This window comes from Mytilus californianus, unplaced genomic scaffold (assembly GCF_021869535.1).
Source record: "Mytilus californianus isolate M0D057914Y unplaced genomic scaffold, xbMytCali1.0.p SCAF_1, whole genome shotgun sequence".
Classification (NCBI taxonomy): Eukaryota; Metazoa; Mollusca; class Bivalvia; order Mytilida; family Mytilidae; genus Mytilus; species Mytilus californianus.
This window is the reverse complement of record NW_026262581.1, coordinates 25,539,102-25,563,367: the sequence shown is the minus strand read 5'-3', so window position 1 is coordinate 25,563,367 and position 24,266 is coordinate 25,539,102. Positions and strand designations below refer to the sequence as shown.

The window sequence follows — 24,266 nt, the reverse complement described above, 5'->3', positions numbered from 1 at the left end:
CGGAATCATAGTTTTCACTATCGGTTCGTCCTTGGATAACGGAATTGATTTTCCTTTTCTGTTTTTCATTTGTTCCTTTGTAATTTCTTACAGCATTCGATCTATGACCCGTGACCTTGCATATTAATTGCTCATTTACACCAGCGTTGTACATCCTAGTTGCGACAGAAGGTCGAAGTGAGTGGTTATTGCGGTAACCACCTATACCTGCTTCCTGACAAATGCTAGCTACAATGTTAGCAAGGCTATGTCTACCAATAAATTGATAAGTATACCAAATGATTCCGTTTGGAATTTCAAAGGTCTCAATTACAACGCATCGGCTTTCCTTGGAAACGGTAGACAGTGGGGAACATACAATTCAAACAAATTCAAAACGCACCTAGCTTTATTTTCGGTATTTTGATATGCCACCACAGATTTTCTTTTTAAGTTTTTATGCTTGATACCTCCTTAGTCTGCCTTCGATTTTGCTTCATTATAAATCAAACACTTTGAACAATTATTTTCTTTTATTTGAAATTGTGTTGAATTTCCCCCTTTTAAATCTCTGTGTTCCTGGCCACCTCATTAACGCAAAGTTTAAACCTATTAAATAGACTAACGTATTTAATATATGACGAGCGTTATCAGATCCGAATGAACCGCTTGCCCATAACTTTTCTTCCTCCTCAAAAGAAATTTCTTCGGCCTGTTTTTTAGGAACGCGAACTTCTGTTCGTAATTTCATTACATTATCTAGGGAATTTTTTATCTGAATAAAGCTAGAATCAGATAGAAACTTATGATAATATCCAAGTGTATCCATGCATAGCTGTAAACAAATAACTAGAGAATAAAGCGTATCTGGTGGATATTCAGTTCCATCAGCTTTACGAACTTCACAAATAAAGCGGGAAATGGAATAATTCAATTCATCAAGCGACATTTCAGCCAGATCTACGCAAATTGGACTAAGTCCCACATTTGGATCATTCGCCCTAATATTTCTGGTATATTTCAATTGTTTGAATAAGGTCGTTGCCAACTTGGTTTTGCTCATGGTACTGTCAGCAAACCTACAACATTAAAAAACAATAATAAATGTTCAAGCAAACACACAGCGAAAATACATATCTACTCTATACTTCAATAATATTAATCGAATATTGCAGTTGTGAGCGAGAGAGAGAGAGAGAGAGAATGCGAGAGAGAGCGATAGCGAGAGAGAGCGAAAGCAAGAGAGAGATATACACCTTCCTTGATCAGTAAAGAGAGTTGAATTATAAAAGAGTATGATTAGGGTAGACGTTAACGAGACAGCAACCTAACAATATTAAAAAATTGGTTTATGAAGGTTAGCATACACGACTAAAAAACAAATGTCTATAAAACGAATTTTTTCTAATAATTTATGAATAAAACTAGACGAGGTGTATACATCAATGAAACAGCAACCCAACGATACAATATAAAAGATATCTAGATAGGCGACAACATATACAGTTTTCAAAAATAAACTGCTTCATATCGTCCCGAGTTTAGAAAAATTAATAACTTAACACAAACTGTCAAAGATCTGACAATACGAAATTCCTAAAAAAAAAAGACAAAAAATAAAAAAACAAGAAGATAGGACATGCAAATATATGATTGTTTTATGTCACTATTTATATCTAACAATAGAATTATACATTGCTCCCAAATAGGTCCCGATACAGAAATGTAGTATTTAACCGTATTCTGTATGTCCGGCTGTAATCAAGTATCAAATGGAAATTAAATTCCGAACCTTAATCTTACTATCCATATCTGTAAATTCGTTGGTTAAGAACTGTTTGTGTTTTACCATGATGTATTGTATAATATATGTTCTTTTTGTGCACAAGTAAGAAAAAAAGCAGTATAAATAAGAAGGCGATAATGGTCAAACTTTTGTTTAGTCCGACTGTGACAAAATACCGACAAAAACTTGACGGCCGGTCGAATCTTATGTGAAAGGTCATTTGCGAATTTCTAAATATCAAACTAAAATATTTATTTCAATACAGACAAGGAAAATTACGCAGGCTTCCGTATTTTTTTTTTTTTTTTGATGTACAGATGAACGAGAAGACTTTATCACAGCATACAACTGATCCTTATCATTTTGTAAGATGTAATCATGCACAAAGGAAGACTGCTTTACATTTTTCTTTTATTTCTTCATTTCCAGAGTTAAATGGGTCCTGTTATTTATTTCTTAGTTAAATAAGTATAATCGAAAAAATATCAACATGATATTTGACTAACTGTTGATTGCTTAACGTCTAGTGGCAACTATTTCATAACCTAAATGATGACAAACCACGCACAATGTCTCATGATTTAGTATTACTGTTTATTTTGTGATTTGAACAAAACGTCTGTTTACATATATATCAAACATAAGTTACTTACTTTAAAAATTTTTGATTGCATATCTTCGATTTCTTTATCTGTCTTTGGCTCGTGAAATCTTGAAGTTGATGGTTGATGACTTTTACTTTGAATTTTTGAGACATTTATAAGTAATTCGTCGTCAGACTGTGTTAATTTTTGATTGGAAAAGCCTTCGTCTTCAGAAATATCAGAACATGCAACTGAATATGTTTCACTAGTAGTAGTAGTATCATATCCCAAGAAAAAATTACATAAATCCAAGTTATCGTCATTGGTTTCTTGTGAAAATGTGTTTTGCGTGAGAAAAATTTCCTCACTGTCCAGACGTGACATAATCCAAACTTGGACACTAGCTACTATGGACTTCTTGTTAAAATCAACCCAATTTAAAGCAGCTGTTATAAAAAGAACTCACTAGTGAGTTTATAACTACTCCGCTCCATTATTTCCCAGGAATGGACAGTTATTTGGACTTTCTCTATAACATCATGTACAAAGAACAAAAAAGTGAGACTTTACCACAAACATTTTCTAGTTCGTAAAAGCTTTAATAATATCAAAGATACGTTGATATTTGTCGACTATAAGATACAAATAATATATGACTTAATTGGAGTCTCAACTTACTATATCGGTCTATGATAATTGGTAGACTAATTCGACAAAAATGTGTTAAGTAGTCACTACGTTGTTCTTAAATTAGTTGCATAATAATTGTTATGTAGTATGTTTTTTGCATCAGCAAGCTATATAAAAATAATGGTTAATTATTTCAACCATTTTGTTTCCATTAAATCTTACAGTGATATATTTCTAATGGACAATTGGTTGACGGTACACAAAACATAGAAAACTGGACTTGGTCATTTTCTGGATCAGATATGTCAACATCAAAAACAATCTGTCCAATGTAAGATGCGACACTCGACACTGTTGTTATATCTGCAAATATACATTAGAGAAAATCTGGTTTTGTCATAAATCACGGTGACAATTAAAAGAGAATAAAAAAAACCATCATAACTGAGTTATTGATATCCAAAACTACGTAACATTTTTATAGTGTTGGGATTCCTGTTTTATAATATTTATAACTCTTCTCCGTTGTGTAATATTTTTGAACTTCCAACTTATATGTACGTATTTGCTTAGCAAGTAGCAAATTTCAATGTCACTATTATATGTAAGTTTAAAAGGACTAATAATGTATAAAATGGAATTTTCATATTTTATTGATTTAACAGAAATATTGGTAATTCTTTCAACTTTTAGACAAGACTGATAAGACATTAATAAATATATCTATGACTCCCTTACTTTGGAGATTCAAAAACACAGTTGGTTTGTTACGCAGCACATTCATAAAGAAGACATTAGTATCTGTCCGTCGACCATCGCTACATTGAATATCGAGTCTGTATGTTCTAACTACATCATATATAAGGCTAGGGTTTGACTGCAACAATATGTCAAATTCTGCAGAAGAAGATAATGTTATACAAATACAGCTATAACTATAATTATTATTCCCTACCGATGTTACAATTGGCAACAGATGACATGAATCCCCGTTTCTGACTTAGTTGGCAACATGTAGCAGTACTGAATGTATGCGAGCATGTCAAATAAGATGAATACATCTAAAACTTAACTTTCGCGGGTAATGGAGTTTGTATAAGCTTTTTAACTTCACCGATAGAATTAAGCTGTGCATTCGATTTAAGATCTTAGTTAACCATAACGTGTTGCAAGGATGCAGAAGAGCAGTCTTTTGAAGTATTTCACATTTCATTGTTATTTATACATGGAGTGTGTGTCCGAGCGAGAACTTCTCTATGTTCATTACTTTAGGAATATTTATCAAAAAGTAGTATTACATATTTGTTTAGGGGCCAGCTGAAGGTCGCCTCCGGGTGCGGGAGTTTCTCACTGCATTGAAGACCCATTGGTGGCCTTCGGCTGTTGTCTGCTCTATGGTCGGGTTGTTGTCTCTTTGACACATTCCCCATGTGCCATTTGTTTGCACTTAAAACCCGTGCAGTCATCTTTCTGACCATCGACTCTCGCTATAGCCTAAAGAAGAGACACGTTTTTTCACGGATAATTTAATGTGCATTTGTATTTGTAATTATGAAGATTATTTTTATAATGTGTTGTGTTTGTTACACAAGATATAGAATTAAAGGTTATCGCGAGTACACACATACATTAGATCTTTGTTCTTTGTGAAGGCTATAGAATATAATTACTTTATATTCGGACGAATGCAGTGAGCGAGAATATCAATACATTTCTTCACTAGTAAGAGACCTACATATTCGTTCTTTTATACTTCGATAACTATTTTGACAACCACAATTGTGATTTAAAACAGTATCAAAATTCAAATACTATCTTTTTTTCAAATTATCTAAATGAAAGATATTTGTCAATTGGGATAAAATAATATCTCTCATCCTGACACAGAATCACTTATAAAGAAATGTTCATGTTATTAATTTTATACCTTATTGATATCGGAAATATAAGCCGTAAAGCAGTAGCTATTCTGGTTATTGAGTGAAGCGTTTGAGCTTAAAACATTTCATATTATGTCAAACCGCTATTATTTTTTTTAATGTATCATAGCGTAACAAATCCCGCATTATTACAATATGATAGCTCACAAATGGAGCCGATAAGAATAAATGTAGTAAAACATTGTTTTCGTGTCATATTTAACCTTTTGCTATCCAATAAAAGTATAATTTGCTAATTGTCATGAATATTATCATTATTAGACAGTATTATGCAATCACAGGCTATTATAAGTGCATTCTATAATAAAACATTCACTATTCTTAGTGCCATAACTAAAATTGTTTTTAAATCGTAATAACCGGTTTATCATAGAGTGTTGTATTTAATTAGGACATAGTTCGTCAATTGATTAGGAAGTTGATGCCGTCGCATGCAATCTTTAAAATTTTGTCGGTATACAATGCTGTGATACTTGATACTCCGAAGAGTTTAACCGTATATTTTAGAGGCATGAAAACCATGTTTCAGGACAACAGCGTATTTTGATGTTGTTCTCTACTTAATTCTCATGTCTTTAAGACTTGTCCTTTACACATTTGCATACACATATATTTACCATTAACGTTTGGAGATGGCTTGATGAACATAATATTTGTATTTGGAGTAATTGCTGTGACATCACATGTCACAACTGTACTTTCTGGGTCTGTTACAGAGAAGGTGTAAAGTGTTGTCTCCACAATAACATCCTCTTGTATATCTGAGGCTCTTGGTAATCCATTTATTGTTGGAGGCTAAATTGAATCATATAATAGAATAAAAAGTAACAATGGGATATAAATGGTTGATTATCAATGACGTAACGGTCAAAAAGGATTAAGAAAATTTAAGAAAAGTTCTAGACGATGTAACTTTGATTTTATCTATATTATCATCGTTATTAATATTTTTATTGATCGAAATAGGATCATGAATTTTGCAATGATTTTTTCATGTTGTCTATTACATTAATCAGTTTCGATATCAGTTATTATGAGGATTATATACAGCAGACATTAAGGTTTTTTGAAAAAAATACATGCATTTTAGTAATACGTATTCCTATTTCCGTACTGGTTCGTTTTTTACATGTAATTTTAAGAAAATACAGACAGTAACGAAAATGCAACTCATCCGTTAAGATGCAAAGCGTACATATATAACGTAATTTACAACAAACAAAAAAACAAAAACAACAAAAAAAAAAACAACAAAAAAAACCCAAAAACTTGACATTTTGAACTGAAAACGCCTGCATTCAATTTCTAAATATTGACTGTAAACACTATGACCAAACCACACAGAATTTAAGTCTACAATTTCGTTCTGTTTACCCCTATTTTGACCTATAACCGTATATGATAGAGACAAAGCACATTTTTATTTTCCAAAAAATGACACACGTACATAACTCGACGTACGTACCTAATGGGAACGGTTTATTGCCAACCCATGCATTTTTTTTTTAAATACGTCGCTCAAATTAATATAAAACATTCCAAGACTTTTAAAATCCTACACTTACATTTCATCCTTATTAAATAATTTCTAAATTATGTAAAATGATAGAAATCAGGTATTTTTATTTATCACGTGATTCTTCAGATCCCCCACCTTAATTTTCACTGATATATGTTAAAGATCACGCCCTTACCTATCATACGTTTAATTAAGGTATCTTTCATGGTTTGATTGTGACAATTATTTTTCAATATACTTTGCAGCTGAACGCTCCATTATTCTATATTTTCCGTGCTTTATTTTTTGTGGTTATTCGATTTTCTTTCTTTTTTCGTCTCTCTATCTATATATTTATATTTTTTTGGGGAAAATATTTCTTCGAAGTATATTTTTCTGACATATTCAGAAATGTCGAAATCAGTGTTTGTCAGAAATTGTCTCTTGATAAATGTTGGAAAACTGACATAAAAACTATCGCATTCATTTAATTTCTAAATACAAGTTTTTTTTCATTTATTATAAAATTATTTATATATAACAAAATCCCTATATAGGTTTTTTTATTAGGTGTGCTGCATTAAGGATTGTTCTGTGTTGTGTTGTTTAACGGAAATGACAGATTAAAATGTTATATGAGTAAAAATATTAAAAACATTTCCAGGCAAAATGTTTTATACCCCTTAAGTACATTAACTTATAGTATTTTATCCATTTTATTGATTAGCAATGTATAGGTCGTCACCGAATTTTTTTTTTTTTTCTTCATAAATTATTGTGTTTTTTTTCTTTTCGATGTGTTTATATTAAACGTAATTCAGAAGATCACAACTTTGCACAACGCTAAGTATATAAGTATATCAACATGATGTAGGACCACAAGTGTTTATTTCATATGTATTTTGAATGTGCATACTCAGGACGAGAAGACGGATATGAACCCGACTTTGTACAAGGCTGACACGCTGAACCATTTTTTTTATATCTTAGTTCACAGGGTAAAAGTCCGCAGGAAGACACGTAACCATGCAAAGACACATTATTCTGACTCCGGAAGGATCAACATTTGCTCTTACTCCTAAATATCGCGTGCTTAGCAGAGAGGCAGTCATTTTTCGATTCAAACTCATGACCTGCCGCACTTGAGGTGAGCACGCTACCACAAGACCACCGAGGCGGTTTTGAATATTGAAGAAACAAAAACATGAACATGGTTATTGAAAACATTTGAAAAAAGAATAAGTGGCCATAAGACAATGTGTCTCTTCACATTATCACATTTCCATATTCAGTGAACCAATTAGTCCGGGTCAAAGCCTAATTTTGACAGTTTAAAATTTGGAACAGGAAGAAATCATTGACCAGAAAATATTATATCCCCTTGATATCAAAAGTTGGCCATAAAGCTGAAAGATCCTTCGTAACAAAACTGCAATTAAATGATCCAAACATGTCCGTTTTCAGAGTTAAAGTTAAACGCCAAGCATTTCATAAAATATTTTTTTGGAGCAATGACGTTATATTACACAACTAGACATTCCTAGAATCCATGCATCAATATAATTAATGACAAGAAGTTAACAATGATAACTGATTCAGTAAAAATGGTAAAGTGGAATCATTTGTGTTTTTTGAAAGTGATCCTCATTCCATTTGATTAAATTGTACAAAAGGATGGCAAAGCACTGTCAAACAAATGCATCAGTGATCTCAATTTCGACCTAACACAAAGGTATCTTGTCTGAAATAATTTAAAAGATGTGCTAAAAGAGAGGTAAGTCGTGTACACCTGTCGTGTACACCTTTTACATTCCGGCGTGTATGAACTCCTGTTTCAACCTTATAACTAGTATGAATCAAAAATAAAGAATATTATCTCGCTTCAGATTTTGTTATTCTAATTTTTTCAAACTTATTTTTTATTTAGTAGTTTTAAAATTTACCCTTGAGTACTAAATATAAGGGTCAAGTGGAATGACCAAGTATCGATCGGTACATTTGATTACCGGTAACTGGATTATGTATTCCCACGTTGAATGATGTTGTCAATAAAATTATACAGAATTCAGATGAAACAAATATGCAAAGATTAAAATAGAAAAGTGGGTTAATTTTAAATAACATATATTCCAACAAAGTATATGTATTCAACGGGCAAAACAGATGAAGTCGATGTTCAGATAGGTTGGTTATGCCGAGTAATGTCATATTATTGGAAATCTCTAAAAAAAATGGTAACACAACGATTGATATTATCGTAGCAGCAACTGCCTACTTTCTTATGCACACAAGTTTACCGTGTTTGTTAAACGTATTGGTACAGAAGTCATCATTGCAGAAGATATACAGTCGTCAGTGTGACTTTGATGTGACTTTGGTGACCGCTACTTAATAACTGTATAAAATGAATCCTTTTTGAAGTGTTTAGTTAAATTTTAAACTTGCATAAATCTGTTCATTGACAAGTATTTGATAGGAATATGTATTCTAATGCAAGCTAAGATATTGCCTTTTCTACTAACAGTTTATTCTTCTATATTAATCGGGAACAACGTAAAGCACGGACGTTATTTCCCCGTAAGCAAATCTTCCATAGACGAGTTAGAATATAGAAATCTTGGATAAATAAGAGAATTCTTCACTCACCTCATTCCTAACAAGATACACGGTAAAAATGCCCTTTGTCGCATCATAAGAATCGGTGCAAGATAAATCTAGGACATATGCATTTTGTGCGTCGTAATCCATGGATGCACCAGTAGAAAGAAATATACCATAATCTGAAGAATAAATAACAGACATAAGAGAGAAATACAGATATGAAAGTCTTATAGATAAAAAGTATTGTAACATTAAACTGTTTTTGTTGCAATTGAATTGCTTTTCTATAATAACCTTTATAAAGAGCGATCAGATCTCAGATCCCTCATACTTTACAACGTGTTTATCAGCATAACAATATGTATAACATCTTAAATTAATGGTTTGTACAATTACAAATGTTCATAGAGTTAATATCACGGTAGATATCATTACAACAGAATACTATGGAATCTCAAAGCTTTTTTTTCTAAATGTTCACATAACTTTGAATCCCGTTATACGTTTTCCACACTCAAAACTTCGACTTATTTCAACACAGACGGTTTTTCATCAATTAAAATGGATCAAAAGCTTACTTTTATAGGCACAATGTTCATGAATACATAGCTAACAACTGTCTAAGCTTCAGTATCATAATATACAGACTGGTTTGGTGATAATATATAGATGATGAGAGGTAGCATGATTGCCAATGAGACAACTATCCAACTGAATCCAAATGACGTCGATGAAAAGGTTTTTTTGTATCTTTTTTTTTTGTATGATTTTTATTTATTTTTTTTTTTACTCGAAGGGCTTGAACCTTTAAATGTCATGTATCAACAAATTGTAATAAAAGACTGTGGAATAAAGATTTGAGGACCTTTATGAACCTTTAACGGTTCTGGGGTTCAATGTAGACATTTCTGTTGGAATTATTGCACATTATATATATGAAATTCAATCAAATCTTTAACAAACTATGTCTAAATGTATTTGTACACTTTAGGATTTTCAAATACTTTTGCCTCGAGCATCACTGAGGGGACATTATTTGTGGAAACACGCATTTAACATGCAGTAAAATTGGTACCGGTAATATTATTACTACTACTGTTGCCGTCTTAAATTATCAGTGCCTTTTGCGACATAGAAGTCTAAGTGACAACCCAACTGAAAATATTTTACAGAAAAGTCCAGATTATATTATCAAATTTATCAATCAATAAAGTTAACATAGTATCAAGGGCGCTGGATCATTTTAATATTTTTGTAATTTCATGAACCAAACTATGGTCTTCACCATACCTCCACTCTACTGCTCATTTTGATTGGAATAAAGAAAATTAATTGCAAACAATGTAATAAATATACTGAATATGTACAGAGATCGACGAAAGTTAGAGATATTTCAACCTCTAAATATGTTACAAATAAAACCAACATCATTATGGTCTGAAGAGGAAGAACATTTTTTCTTCTTATGCACCAATATGGGTGAGAGATCTTTTGGTAATTATTAAAGAATAGTGGAAAAAGATAAATCAGTTCTATAAAACCTTACTTGTACTGCCAGATATAGTTTTAATTTGAAATGGAACTCCAGGAGAATCTAGCTGGCAAGTTGTAGGCGTTGAGTCTGTTACAATGAGGGTATGCAATAACGTCTCTGTTGTTAGGTCTTCAGATATAGTGGTGGAACTACTTGTAGCCAAACTTGTAATAACAGGTGGCTGTAACATTAAATGTTTCGGATTTTTACGGTGGATTCGATTGAGGTTTCTTTAATTTTAATCCTAGAAATGCCCTAACCCAAACAATTTTAGTCTTCATCTGATACATATTATATACTTTTATAGACCGATAAATAAAATCGATTATTGAAAGTCTGCGTAGAAGGACTGAGAAATGAAGACTGTTTGTGACGTCTTTACACTGAACACTGAATGAGTTTTTTAGTAGTTGTAGTTGGCTTTGAACTATAGATAGCTTTCAGTAGCTGCGAGTTCTCTTAGGTCTATACATTGTGTCTTTTGTCTTTATGTCCGTTCTCTTTTGAGCGTGTGACCAATCTGATAAGTCAAGTAAATTTCCAACCGGTTTTGACAGTTTGTTCTTATGTTTTGCTTAAACACCACTGTACCAGATTTATAGAGGGTTTGTCCGCTCACAAACATGTTAAACCCTGCACCATTTTCGGTGTATCTATCCCTAGACAGGATCCTGGGTTTCAGTGGTTGTCGTTGATTACTGTCTGTCATATTTGTTTTTCCATTATTATTTTGTCATTGGTTTTCACGTGTGAATTATTTCAAATTTTGTCTATGTAGGGACTTTTATAGCTGACTATACGATATTGGTATTGCTCCTTGTTGAAGGCCGTACAATAGCCTCTAGTTGCTTACATTTAAATCATTTGGTCCATGGTAGATATTTGTTTCATTAGCATTCATTCTACATCTCCTTTTTTATATTCAAAAGGTTTAGTAGGTATATTTTCATGCAATCACAAACTGCTGGAATATAACATATTTGAGATGACATTTTACGCATACATATACAATGTTTATATACATATATATGTAAGAATATATGTATGAATATATGTATATGAAATATACTTACATCGTTTTCTACTCGTATCGTCAGAATACCAGATGAAGATCTTGAACATGGATCAGTTACACTGAAGGTCATATCATGATCTCCAGGGGAAAGAGAAACACCAGACTTAATTTTAACTTCCGCTGTTTGATATATAAAGATATGCTTTACATCGGTATTTACATTGATATAATTTGCATGTATTATACAAAGTCAACAACATAGCAAGTCGTTATTTAGGGATGATTTTACATTTTAAAATCCGATGTAGACGAATGTTCTTTAGTGGCTTAATTCATAGCTTGTTTAGAGAAGAACAAAGGCTACGAAGAGGTTGACATCACGTCTATCAAGTTAGTTCATATGCTGACATCATGGAAATAAAGATGTTCTCTTAATTGTGTTGTTGGATGCTGTCTGATTGATATATAGTTCACCTTTACTTTCATTCTGATTTCCATATCAAAATAAGTATAATTGCTTGGAGTATGTTCTATGTAAAAATTTAATAAAGACTAGATTACTAATTGAATATGAAAATGTACTAAATTAAATGCTCAAAGATTTATTCTAAAAAAAAGCATTGTCCATATATACTTCATGTAACATGTTTTTTTTTAATTCCTCATATGGTCCTTATGGGGGGAAGTGGTGAATGCCTGTGTGATAGTTATGACTTTGTAGAGTCACATTCATTTGAATTTTGTGTGTAAAACGCGATTTTACAGGGCTTCAACCCTCCGATAGTATTTAAGTCCTTTAAAATTATGTTTCTTCGAGCCAATGTCCAAAATAGGGCGTTACGTATTTGTACTACCTATAGGACGTGGATGTGCACTTTCACATTCAACATAATGGACCCTTATTCAAAAAGAGTATAAGCAATGGCATAGCGCGCACAGCAACAAAAACAAAGCCGATGACCGAGAACAATAGAAAATTCACTCTTCTTGTGAAAAGGTATTATTTTCTACACGCAGAGTAATATAAAAAAATCGTAAAATATAACGGACAAAGAAATCTTACAAAGAAACTGTCATTACTTATTATTCATTGACAGTTGAGATTTGTAATTACATTTAGACCACTATGGGGCAAACTTTCACATTCAACCTAATTCAAATAGAGTAGCTGCAGTGACGTATGTAGCGCGCACAGCAACAATGGCAAAACCGACGACCGAGAACAATAGAAAATTCACTCTTCCTATAAAAAAAGTTGAGAAAATCAATGGTAAAACAATGTCGGTGACGATACTGATCAACAGTTATTTCTAAACAACAAGCGTTCATTTCAAAGAAATTGGTTGTTAAACTGTGTATTTAGAAATATAAATGCAAATACACGATGTTTTATGTTCATTATTTATCGAGATAACTGCATTAGAAGCTTGTGAAACTGAAATAAAAGAAAATGGTAATCTTTGCTGCATATAAAAAAAAAATGAAAAACATTTACATACAAAATCTAAAGATCTTTCAATTCACCAATTTTCGGAGTGTTCCACATAGTCCTTAGCATGTTACAATTTCCCAAAAATAAACCTATTTTTAACATGTTGAGTTTTCGATACACCTGTCTGCTCTTGTCACGTAAACTTCCAATATAGAAATATTGTTTTTTCGTAAATATAACAATTTAAAAGTCGTATCTGTGCAAGCTCAAAAATTCAACAATACAATTATAAAGTACTACTAGGTTATCTATTAAAAGATTTTTACTATTTTGTTATACAATTTTAAGAAAATGTCGTCTCGATTTCTTTACATGTATTTGTGGTCTTCTTGATCTACTCACATTCAATGTTTACATCGGGATAACGTCCGTTTTATTTGTTTAGTAACTTAATTTCATAAGTGTTAATCTTTGCTGCATATCAAACGATTCATTTTGAACTTTTTCCCTGAACTTGTCTGATTTCGCTGTATACACGGATAATTGGCATGTTCCAGAGAGGTGTACAGCATTAGAAAAATAAATAGAAGTTGCTACTCCAGGAATTTGTTCGCACAGCAACATTTTAAGTCAATTTTATACAAAGCTGCTATAGCCTGCTGTACTCGTCGTTTGCTTATTTAGGAGGGAAATGATAACATTATATGGAAATTTAGTATGTATTTCAATTCCTTTTTATTGTAACTATTTATCAGAACATTTCCATGTGAATTTAAAGCAAATAGCGTTCTAGCTAAAACGGAACAAATATTGAAAAGAGAAGTTCAAAATTTACAAGGGAAGAAAGTATTTTGACACTATATTTCCCACTGACAAGTCTGGCGAAATCCGACGGATACCAAAAGTTACTCGTTTTTTTCACTCGTAATCTTTAAACAATTATAGGTCTTGTAATTGTTGTATCTATTTTGTACAGCAATTGAAATAAGCATGCTCTTTGTATAGCAAAAGATATCTCATTTAGCTCCAGTTAGAAAGGAGTTATTTACTACATATCGATGACGCTTAATTTGTCCACTCAATTAAGGTATTATAAAAAAATCATAAAATATAACGGACAACGAAATATTACAAATAAGCTGTCATTACTTCTTAGTCAATGACAGTTGAGATTTGTAATTACATTTGGACCACTGCAGGACACACCAACATATTTGCTAAATAACTTATACGGGAAGGGGGAGGGGGGGGGGGGGTAATTTAATTTTTTGAATTTGTCGAGTTATATTGTCGTATAACTATGCATATTATTTTGAACATGAATGAAAATCTAGGAAAGCAAAATAAAAAATTCCGTAAGAGTTCTTTGCAAGGCAGATATTCTCGATGACGTATTCGTCTGTTTGATTAGATATAACCAAGCGTACTGAAAATGGTAAAAAGTAAAATAGCAAAAATACCAAACTCCAAGGAAAATTCAAAACGGAGAGTCCTTTATCAAATGGCAAAATCAAAAGCTCAAACATATCAGACGAATGGAAAACAACTGTCATATTCGTGACTTGGTACAGGCATTTCCTCATGTCGAAAATGAAGCTAATTTACCCTTGAACCAGGGTTTGTATTCTCATAATGCCAATATCTGATGTAAATGGGGAAAAGGGTGATTGATTGATTGAATAATGTGTGGCTAAGGCCACTTCCAGCACTATTGGCTATTTCGTGGAGGTTAGTTTTTAGTGGTGGAGGGAACCGAAGTGCCAGGAGAGAACCACCTAATTTCGACAGGAAAACTGACAATCCTAGTCAATTAACATTGGAGTCGAGCGCACCTACTACCTGCGGGATTCGAACTCAAATCTTCATAGTTGACAGGCTAGTGATTCAGTAGTTGGACTACATAGACCACTCGGCCAACGAGGCCACTTGGGAAAGAAACTTTTAAAGATATCTTTTGCTATAGAAAGAGTTTGATTATTTCAATCGCTATCAATAATAATAAAAAAACACCACAATACGAGTACAAAAACAATTTAGAAAATTGTTTTCTCCACTAATTTCATCTATTAATATAAATAAGAAGATGTGGTATGAGTGCCAGTGAGACAACTCTCCAACCAAGTCACAATGTAATAAAAGTATGAAGCATTTTTATGTCATGTTGAAGCTGCCAGAGTTAAACTCTTTCAAATTTTTTCACTATTAGTAAAAGAAATATTCTAAATTTGAAATATAATGATTTATAATTTCAAAACCTTACAGGTGGAAGAGTCGAGTTCAAAGAAGGTTGCTGCAGATCCAGAACTCGGTGTATGTGCTACAGTCAACTGACCGGCATCTTCAGGATCACTGTCACTCGTAGCGAGAGTAAACAAAACAGTTCCGGCTACGGCATTGTTACTTATTGCAACAGTATCATTTAGGTTAGTGAAAGTTGGTATTTCACCTAAAAGAAGATAATAATAAGATATAATAATAATATATATTTCATAAGTTGCAGTTAAAGAAAACTGTGAAATAATTATAAAAAAAAAACAACCAACAAAACCATTTGGTTTATCAACAGGACTCAGAAATAATGGCATATTTTATATTTTAATCCTTTGAAATTTATATAAGCATTGCAATTTGTAATGAAGATGATTTTGTTCTCCGTTTTAGTAAATATAAATGTGGCTCTGGATGGGGGTCTTTCATTTCTGTATTCATTACCTTTTTTTGGTCATTTTTCTGTATTCTTTATATTTTTTGTCCATTATTTTCTCTTCTTTATATTTAAGCATCGCATTATTCTCTTAGACTATCTTTATTTTGTTTGCCCTATTTTTCTCTATTCTTTATTCATTTTGCCATTTATTTTGCACATTTTGCCCATCATTTCTATTCTGTAAACCCCACCCAGACCCTCATAAATAAAAGCAGGTGTAGAAAATTAGTCGATAAGACAGCAACTCAACGACACAAAAGCCCACAAGACATCTTGAGGTCAACATCCGCTTGAATGTCCACAATTACAACATGTTCTATAAACTGCTCCGAGATTACGTTTAAATCGACTATCAAAGACCTACCATCAACACCAAATATCTAATGAAAATGATAATTAAAGTATAATTATTTAAAAAAACAAATCACTACATAGGTTCCTGACTTGGGAGAGGAATTTGAATATACGGCGGGTTTTAAGTTATTTTAACACATGTATTATCAATACCATATGTCGGGAACAATTTAGTTTAAATGAGATATTAAGGTGGTACCTAACACTACAGGGAGATAACTCTGTAAAATCAGCTAAACGTTTTAATTACGTTGTATGGCTAAGGAAATATTAAGCTTCTCAATGATTAAAATTAGTGTTTGTCAAACTGCTATATATCCAATGAAAATTTTCCGAGAAAGTGATTGGTTCAAGTTTTTTGAAATTTTTATATTTTTTCAAAGGGTCAAAGTAAATATTTTGTCAAAATTTTATGAAAATTAAACTTGCCAAATTAATTTTAGTCAAGGTGTTGGGTACCACCTTAAAAGAATTTATGGGTTGAATACAAACGAAATAATGTTCATCCTAACAGTTTTTATTGACTATTATAACATTAACGGTACCAATTGTACAGCACCAGATGCGCATTATGGCAATAAATGTTTCTTCACAGTGATGCTCGAGTCCAAAACATTTAAAAAAAAAATGAAGACATATTAAAACCAAAACAACTTAAAGCATAGTCAAAGTGGGGTAAGGAATCAGAGCTTTGCATGAGGTAGATATATTTCTAGATTAAGAATAATTTCCAAAATTTTGTAACAGCAAATTTCAATCCCATAATATCAGAGTTCTCGAAAAGTGGTTGTCCAAAGGTTTTGACCACCCAAATTTTCAAAGGACTGACACATTTTTGGTATTTTAACATAAAAATAATAGCGAGGATCAGCAGATTTTCTTCGAGTAAGGACCGCCAGAAAAAAAAACAATTTCGAGAAATCTGATAATATCCAATATCAAACATACTCAAACAAGGATAACAGTGCCTTGCAATTACGATCAATTCTCAAAATCAAAGTACATTTTTTTTTCAAAATAAAAATCGGAACAAGTTTGCAACGGTGACTTAGTGAATTACTCATGTCCCACCCATTTCCGTTTCCATTAAAAACCGTACCATTGACTTATTTCTCCACGAATATAAACATATTTCGAATGTTTTCTTTAAATTTACAGCGCCGATTTACGCCATTTTTTTAAATTTAAAACGGTTTTCAAAATAATAGACAAAACTTGCATTTTACCCGTATGTTCTATTTTTAGCCATGTCGGCCATCTTGGTTGGCAAGCGGGGTCATCAGACACCTATAAGCCAGGTGCTAAAAATGATGAACATACTTTTAGTAATCCGGGCATGAATGGCATGATCTCTTTTATCGCCTCCAAGCGTCACTGCAGTCCAGTCGAACGTTGACTGGTCTGATGCGAAGGTATCTATCTTATAGTCACCACCATTTCCATACGTGATAACAGATCCATTATATTCATAACTGCATAAACAAACAACAAATACAAAAATATATCAGAACATGTGAAAATTTATGAAATCAAACTATTAGTTACTTATCCATAACGAATATTATTTTTCAGCTGCTTCTAAAATAAATTATATTACGACGCTTTTGGTGAGGTTGATACAATTTTTTATAAACTCCAAATATATGTTATTCGTCTAGGCCAACAATGATTTATCAACCCAAGAGATATGAGATTCACCTAGGTCAATGTCATATCTAGATCTCTGGGGTTGATAAATCATTGTATCAAGTGATATCAAAAGTCACAATTGTTTTATTATATGACTTTTTTTCTCCATCTACAATTTTTTAGCATTTACTCAAGATATTTAACTGTTCCTTGATTTTATACTAAATTTATTGTCTGTTTTGGTACTTGCTAGCTTTTATAAAATATAATATTCAATAAAATGTAAAAAGGGAAAAAGAGAAAAACAAAAAATAACTCTACGTTATTGACGTGGCCTCGGAAAATAACTATTTAGGTACACGTTGGCTCTTCCAAATGTTATATTAACCTCCCGCGGTAAATATAATGTTTTGTCAAAAAAGATTCCGTATGGTTTTAGTCAATGAGAAAAGAGGAATTTGATAATCATATAATAAACGAATATATTGTATGTCAGCTGATCGGCAATATCATATATTTTGTTTAGCTGTTCCAGTTTACTCACACGTCGTAGACAGATATAATGTAGAAATAATCACAGACAGATATAAATGATTAAATGTCGAAAGAACGTTGCGCACTGATTTTAGCATGTCACTGTAATTCATACTTATATATCGGCAATACACATCAAACCTCCATCATGGCCGGATAGTGCCATTTTGAAATAATATTACTCGATAGCACAGATCTGCATATTTAAGATTTGGTTTGCTTCTTTTGACAGAAACACACACAATTATTACATATTCAAAATTTAACTTTATTCTTTTCCTCGTGGAAAATATTTGGCATCATAGGCAAATCCGGGGTATGTCAAAATAAATTCAAGCCCCAAATGAGACATTATGATTTCTTAAGTTATAAGCTGATGTTTTTGTGCTTCTCTGTCGTACATTCATTATACATGTAAAACATGTATATACATTGTCTCAAAATATAAAATGTATTTGTACAATACTGAGAAACAGGCACATAACTACGGGTGTAGTTTATCAGCGTTACAAAAGGGATTTGTACAAGCCCATGTAAGGTCGGTGGAAGTATAAAACAAACATTTTAACGGTTAGCGCGTTTTGACAGTGCAAATTACGTTACGCATATCCAGTTTAAACCAACTTACTCTGGTGGTAGTACACAGCGATCCTGATAGAGAGGTTTACTATAATTAAACGAGGTTTTACTAATCAATAAGAGAAATGTGGTGAGTTGTTTGTAATTTCATACATACAAGCCTATATAATCGTCTTTGAATGCATGGATTCTAGATCCAGTCGGAATTGCAATTTCATTCTCTTTGTTATCATCTGAAATATTTTTTAATTAATTCTATTGTATTATACATTTCAACAAAAATAGTGAATAAATTTGAAATTTTTCAATGATAAAAAACTTACGCGTTTCAGAGAAATGAGCAAGAAGTTGATAGAGTTCATTTCATATAGGAAACAAATCTACGATATGGAGATTACTGCTTTGTTTTCAGGCGCTCATGCATCAAGAATAGTAAATAGATTTTGATTTTTAGTCTGTCTTACGATTTTTCAGACATTTCCACTTCGCTCAGTGAATTCAGTACTTATCCGGCATTTTGTTTGTGGTACATTTAGATCTTTCTTTAAGTATATTATACAGTGCTTGGTAGATGGCATTTACTTGTGCTAAACAAGAAAAACATAATTTTGATTCAGATTGTATAAACTGTAGCCACTTTTTTCAAAAACAAGAAAAACTAGATGTGTCGTATTTAGTTATACGTAATGCCTGGATTATGTCTATGACAAATAGAACATATCTTTAGGACTTTTTAACCAAATATTCCGTAACAGTTAAATTCATGTAGGTCATGAACATGTCTACAATTTTTCGAAAAAAAAATTATTTCAATTAGCATATACATATATATATATAAGTACAAGTACAGTTTTTACATGTATATGGACATTTTTTCAGAAAAGACCTTCACGTATAGTACAATTGTTATTTTCTAATTTTTACGTTAAAACATTAAAACCCTTGAAGATGACAAAACACACGTTCAATATAAACTTTTGCCCTTCAGTTTTGAATTTTTTTAATCAATATCATAAAAACAATATTACAGAAACAATATTATGTTTGCAAAGTTTTCGAAGAGATGACTTTACTCAATATGCATGGACATGACAGTTTTACAATAAACCTTGAAGTTCAATTTGTTCTTACTATTTTTAAACCTTAATATCAAGAACCCTTTGGATAACCGAAAACATGATTTTATTTCTTTAGCACTTAATTTTCTTTATTAATTTCATAAATACAAATATCTTACCAGTAGCGGTAATAATATTCTCCCCACGCAGAGTCCATAATGACACTGAGTCGTACCAGACTTGGACTTTCACATTAAATGTACTTGGATTTTTTCGTACAAAGATTTCCCATTTATTTATGAAACCACAACAATCGAATTTGTAGTTGCTGTCAAAATTAAGAACTGCATTGACTAAAAATAGTAAAAAAAAACTATTATTATAGTAGGTAGTGAAATACATGTAATACCTGCAATTAACATAGATTTGTAAAATGCTGCGAGGGAATAGCATGATTTTATATCAGTAGACTGAGTGCTTTCAATAACTGTGAGCATTCTTAAACGGTATTGTTATATTTGTATTGTGATTTTTGTTATCTAATAAACCCTGCCACGTCCTGTCTGTGTTTTTGTTTGATGTTTGTTTTTGTATCGATCTGGTGAGTTAGGCCTTCTTCAACTGATTTTTATAGTTTGTTCTTTTGTTGTGCTGTTACACCACTGTCTCAGGTTAGGGGAGGGTTGAGCACTCACAAACATGTTTAACCCCGCCACATTCTTTATGTGCCTGTCCCAAGCCAGGAGCCTGTAGTTCGGTGGTTGTCGTTGTTTCACGTCTGTCATATTTGTTTTTCGTATATTGTTTTGTTATATAAGTTAGGCCGTTAGTTTTCTCAATTGAAGTGTTTCATACTTTTCATATCGGGACCTTTTATAGCCGACTATACGGTATGGGGTTTTCTCATGAAGGCCGACCAGTTGCCTATAATTGCTTACATCCACTTTATTTGAATTTTGTTGGATAGTTGTCACCATTGGCAATCATACCACACTCTCCATATTTTATAGTATTTTAATGCGAAATTCTTTTCCTTTTCTCATTTTTAGTGTACCATTTTTTATGAATCTTCTGTTTTGCCAATGATTGAAATTCAAAGGCAGAGGGTTGAAATATAGAAAATAGTTTACCCTGCCACATTTTTATTTTCCCTTTCCCAGTTACATGTAGGAACCTCGATAATGGTTGTCGTTTGTAAATAATAGCATACAATTTTTTTTTGTTATAACTGGAACTCTATGTTGATGTTAGATCTTTGATAGTCTTAGTTGCAAGTACTCACAACTTTTGTAGACTCGTGGCGATTTGGAGCTTGATATATTGTATATATTTCCATAATTATTATTGTTTTCATACTATTGTATCATAAACGTCTGCCTATTGATTAAGGCCGTAACTATGCACACCCCTAAATGTGTTTTTTTTTTTTTATAAAAATAAGAAGATGCCAATGAGACAACTCTACACCAGAGACCAAATGACATAGACGTTAACAACTATAGGTCACCGTACGACCTTCAACAATGAACAGAACCCATACCGCATAGTCAGCTGTAAAAGACCCCGAAGTGACAAATGTAAACCAAATGTTTTGTCTTTTTTTTGTCGTTTTTGTTGCTATCTCATCAATGCATACTGCTAACGGACAACATTATATATATATATTGTATACATGTATTCTCAGTTTTCCTTGAACTTTTGTTTTTAATCGATCATTGTGATTAGATAAATGTTTTGTGAAGTATTTATTTCACAAGTGAATATCTTGATAAATTAAGATTATTAAACAACTAAAACGCTTGTTTAAACTATATAGCATTTTGAATGAAGTTTAAAAAATCTAGCAACTTTTCATTGTAAGCAGTATAGAGTTACTACATGTAACATCAATATATTATCTCTGTCATAATTGTCCAAGAAAATATAACAAATATGTTGGATTACTCGGTTCATACTGCAATTGTGACTCGTTTTCTAGAGTTGCATGTTGCTGTTAGATTGATTCACTAGAGAAACGCGTTACAGACTGATTGCATACCATAGCATAACGCATTACACATCGTTCGTGTTTCGAACATGATCACGTATATAATATGCAGTTCGTGTACATGCACTGGACTAAGGCGTATCATTTCCTTCGCGTATACTAGAACAACGCGTTATAAAAGAGGGACGAAAGATACCAGAGGGACAGTCAAACTCATAGATCGAAAACAAACTGACAACGCCATTGCCAAAAATAAAAAGACAGACAGACAAATAATAGTACAGATGACACAACATAGAAAACTAAAGATCAAGCAACACGAACCCCACCAAAAACTGGGGGTGATCTCAGGTGCTCCGGAAGGGTAAGCAGATCCTGCTCCACATGTGGCACCCGTCGTGTTGCTTATGTTATTACAAATCCGGTTAAACGTCTAATTCAATAAGTCACATTCGTGAAAAGGGAAGGGTATTGTAGTTACGACATAAGGAACATATCCCATATCATCTGTGAAACGGTTATTCCATAACGGTCAACCAACTCGTGATGGCGTCCGTAAAATTTACGAAGGGATGATTTCAACTTCACCATTTGGAACTCTTGGCTTAATAGCTTCCTTGTGAGCAGTATCCTCTATCAAGGAAATCATGATAGGAAACACTAAACATGTAGGTCTGGTAAACGCACACATGGGTGCAATGTTGTTTGCGTTACCCTAGGGAAAAGTAAAATAACAAAATACCGATCTCCAAAGAAATTTCAAAAGGGAAAGTCCCTCAACAATTGCAAAATCAAAAGCTCAAACACATCAAACGAATGGAAAACAACTGTCATATTCCTGTCTTGGTACATACATTTCCTTATGTAGAAAGTGTTGGATTAAACCCGGTTTTATAGCTAGCTAAACTTCTCACTTGTATGACAGTCGCATAAAATTCCATTATATTGACAACAATGTCTGAACAAAACAAACAGACATAATAGGTAAAAATGTCAAAAATTGGGATACAGCAGTCAACATTGTATTATAATCTTAATCACTATAAACAACTGCGTCAACAAAGAAAAACAAAATGGCATGTAGACATTCTATAGACAAAGCACATAAGCAAAATTGATAAAATGAAAGGCAAGAATACAAAAAATTACCATCGCACAATAACACAATAGCGGGATGTATAAATACCGAGCCACGCCGAACGGATATTACCAAAAATGGACTAAACAGTAAAGATTGAAAATATACAAAGACAAAAAAAAAGAACACTATAACACGTAATTAAGATGATACACAACGTCAGTACCTGGATTCTATACTTCAAGACCATCATGTATTATTTGTGAAGTTGATACGGAATATTTATTGACAAGGTCTTGGTATCTTCCGATGAACTTTTCTAGAAAAAGGACGAGACGTTCTTTGACATAACCCTGGTTCATCAACTTTCTGAACAGACACTGGTGCCGTTTTATAAAGTCTGAGTAGCAGCTGCAAGCTCTTGAATACCGAATGAGTTGGGAAATGTATATCCCATATGCAGGTGAAGTTGGTATATTGCTGCTAAGGTCGGGGAAATTTATAATTTTAAAATTAAAATCGTCTCTTTTGTCATAGATTCTGGTACTGAAATGACCGCTTATGTCAAATTCGATGTATAAATCTAGAAATGTGGTGGAGGCAGCCGTGTCTGTTGTTTCTTAAATTTCTAGTTCTTGAGGATACATAAATGGAACCCAATCAGAAAAATTTGGATTAATAATGGAAAGAACATCATCAATATATCTGAATGTGAAATTAAATGATCTGGCTTCTTTAGTCTTCTTGTTTTTGACAAGTGTCTGAAGTAACTCCGACTCATATGAAAATAAGAAGTGTTCAGCAAGGAGAGGCGCACTGTTCGTTCCCATAGGATTGCCGACAATTTGTTGAAAAAGTCTACCAAATTCAACAAATATGTTGTCAATAAGAAACTCCAGCATACTGATCACTTCTTCCTCGGTGTAGCATGTTTTACCTTTTTGTTTACTAATAACAAAATATGTCGTATGGTATCTCAAAGCAATAAATTATAGCGTATGCTACCATTTTTATATTGAAAAGCATTATGGATTATTTCTTTTAGACGAATTTTCAATTTAACATGGGGAATGGTGATATAAAGGGTTGAAAAATCAAAGGTATCCTTATATGGTTAATAACACTACGCGAGTAAACAGTTTCACAGTATTTCTGAAGATCTTCTTTCACTAAGGACATAATTTTTGTCAATCTAATAGACAATTCCTTTGTAGAACAGTAGATGAGCCGGCAATGTACCGTTGTTTGTACGGAATTTTGTGAAGCTTAAGTATCCAATACAAACAAGGTAAGTCCTTAGATTTTCTGTTCAATGTAATGTTCATTGAAGCCATAAAGGAC

The 24,266-nt window shown here is 32.5% G+C and overlaps 1 protein-coding gene across 1 annotated transcript in view; it reads right to left on the bottom strand.

Moving 5' to 3' along the window:
- Positions 1-20,209, bottom strand: part of LOC127717890 (protocadherin beta-14-like) — a 32,929-nt gene extending 12,720 nt beyond the window's left edge. Inside the window, exons 1-10 of the mRNA XM_052223752.1 lie at positions 20,040-20,209; positions 18,960-19,035; positions 17,381-17,532; positions 15,260-15,445; positions 11,626-11,747; positions 10,565-10,733; positions 9,064-9,197; positions 5,537-5,714; positions 3,718-3,876; positions 3,202-3,342 (exon numbers count right to left, since the gene is read on the bottom strand). Coding sequence (XP_052079712.1) covers positions 3,202-3,342; positions 3,718-3,876; positions 5,537-5,714; positions 9,064-9,197; positions 10,565-10,733; positions 11,626-11,697 — 853 coding nt within the window. The 5' untranslated portion in view covers positions 11,698-11,747; positions 15,260-15,445; positions 17,381-17,532; positions 18,960-19,035; positions 20,040-20,209. The remainder of the gene's footprint in view (positions 1-3,201; positions 3,343-3,717; positions 3,877-5,536; positions 5,715-9,063; positions 9,198-10,564; positions 10,734-11,625; positions 11,748-15,259; positions 15,446-17,380; positions 17,533-18,959; positions 19,036-20,039) is intronic.
- Between the last annotated feature and the right edge of the window lie 4,057 nt (positions 20,210-24,266).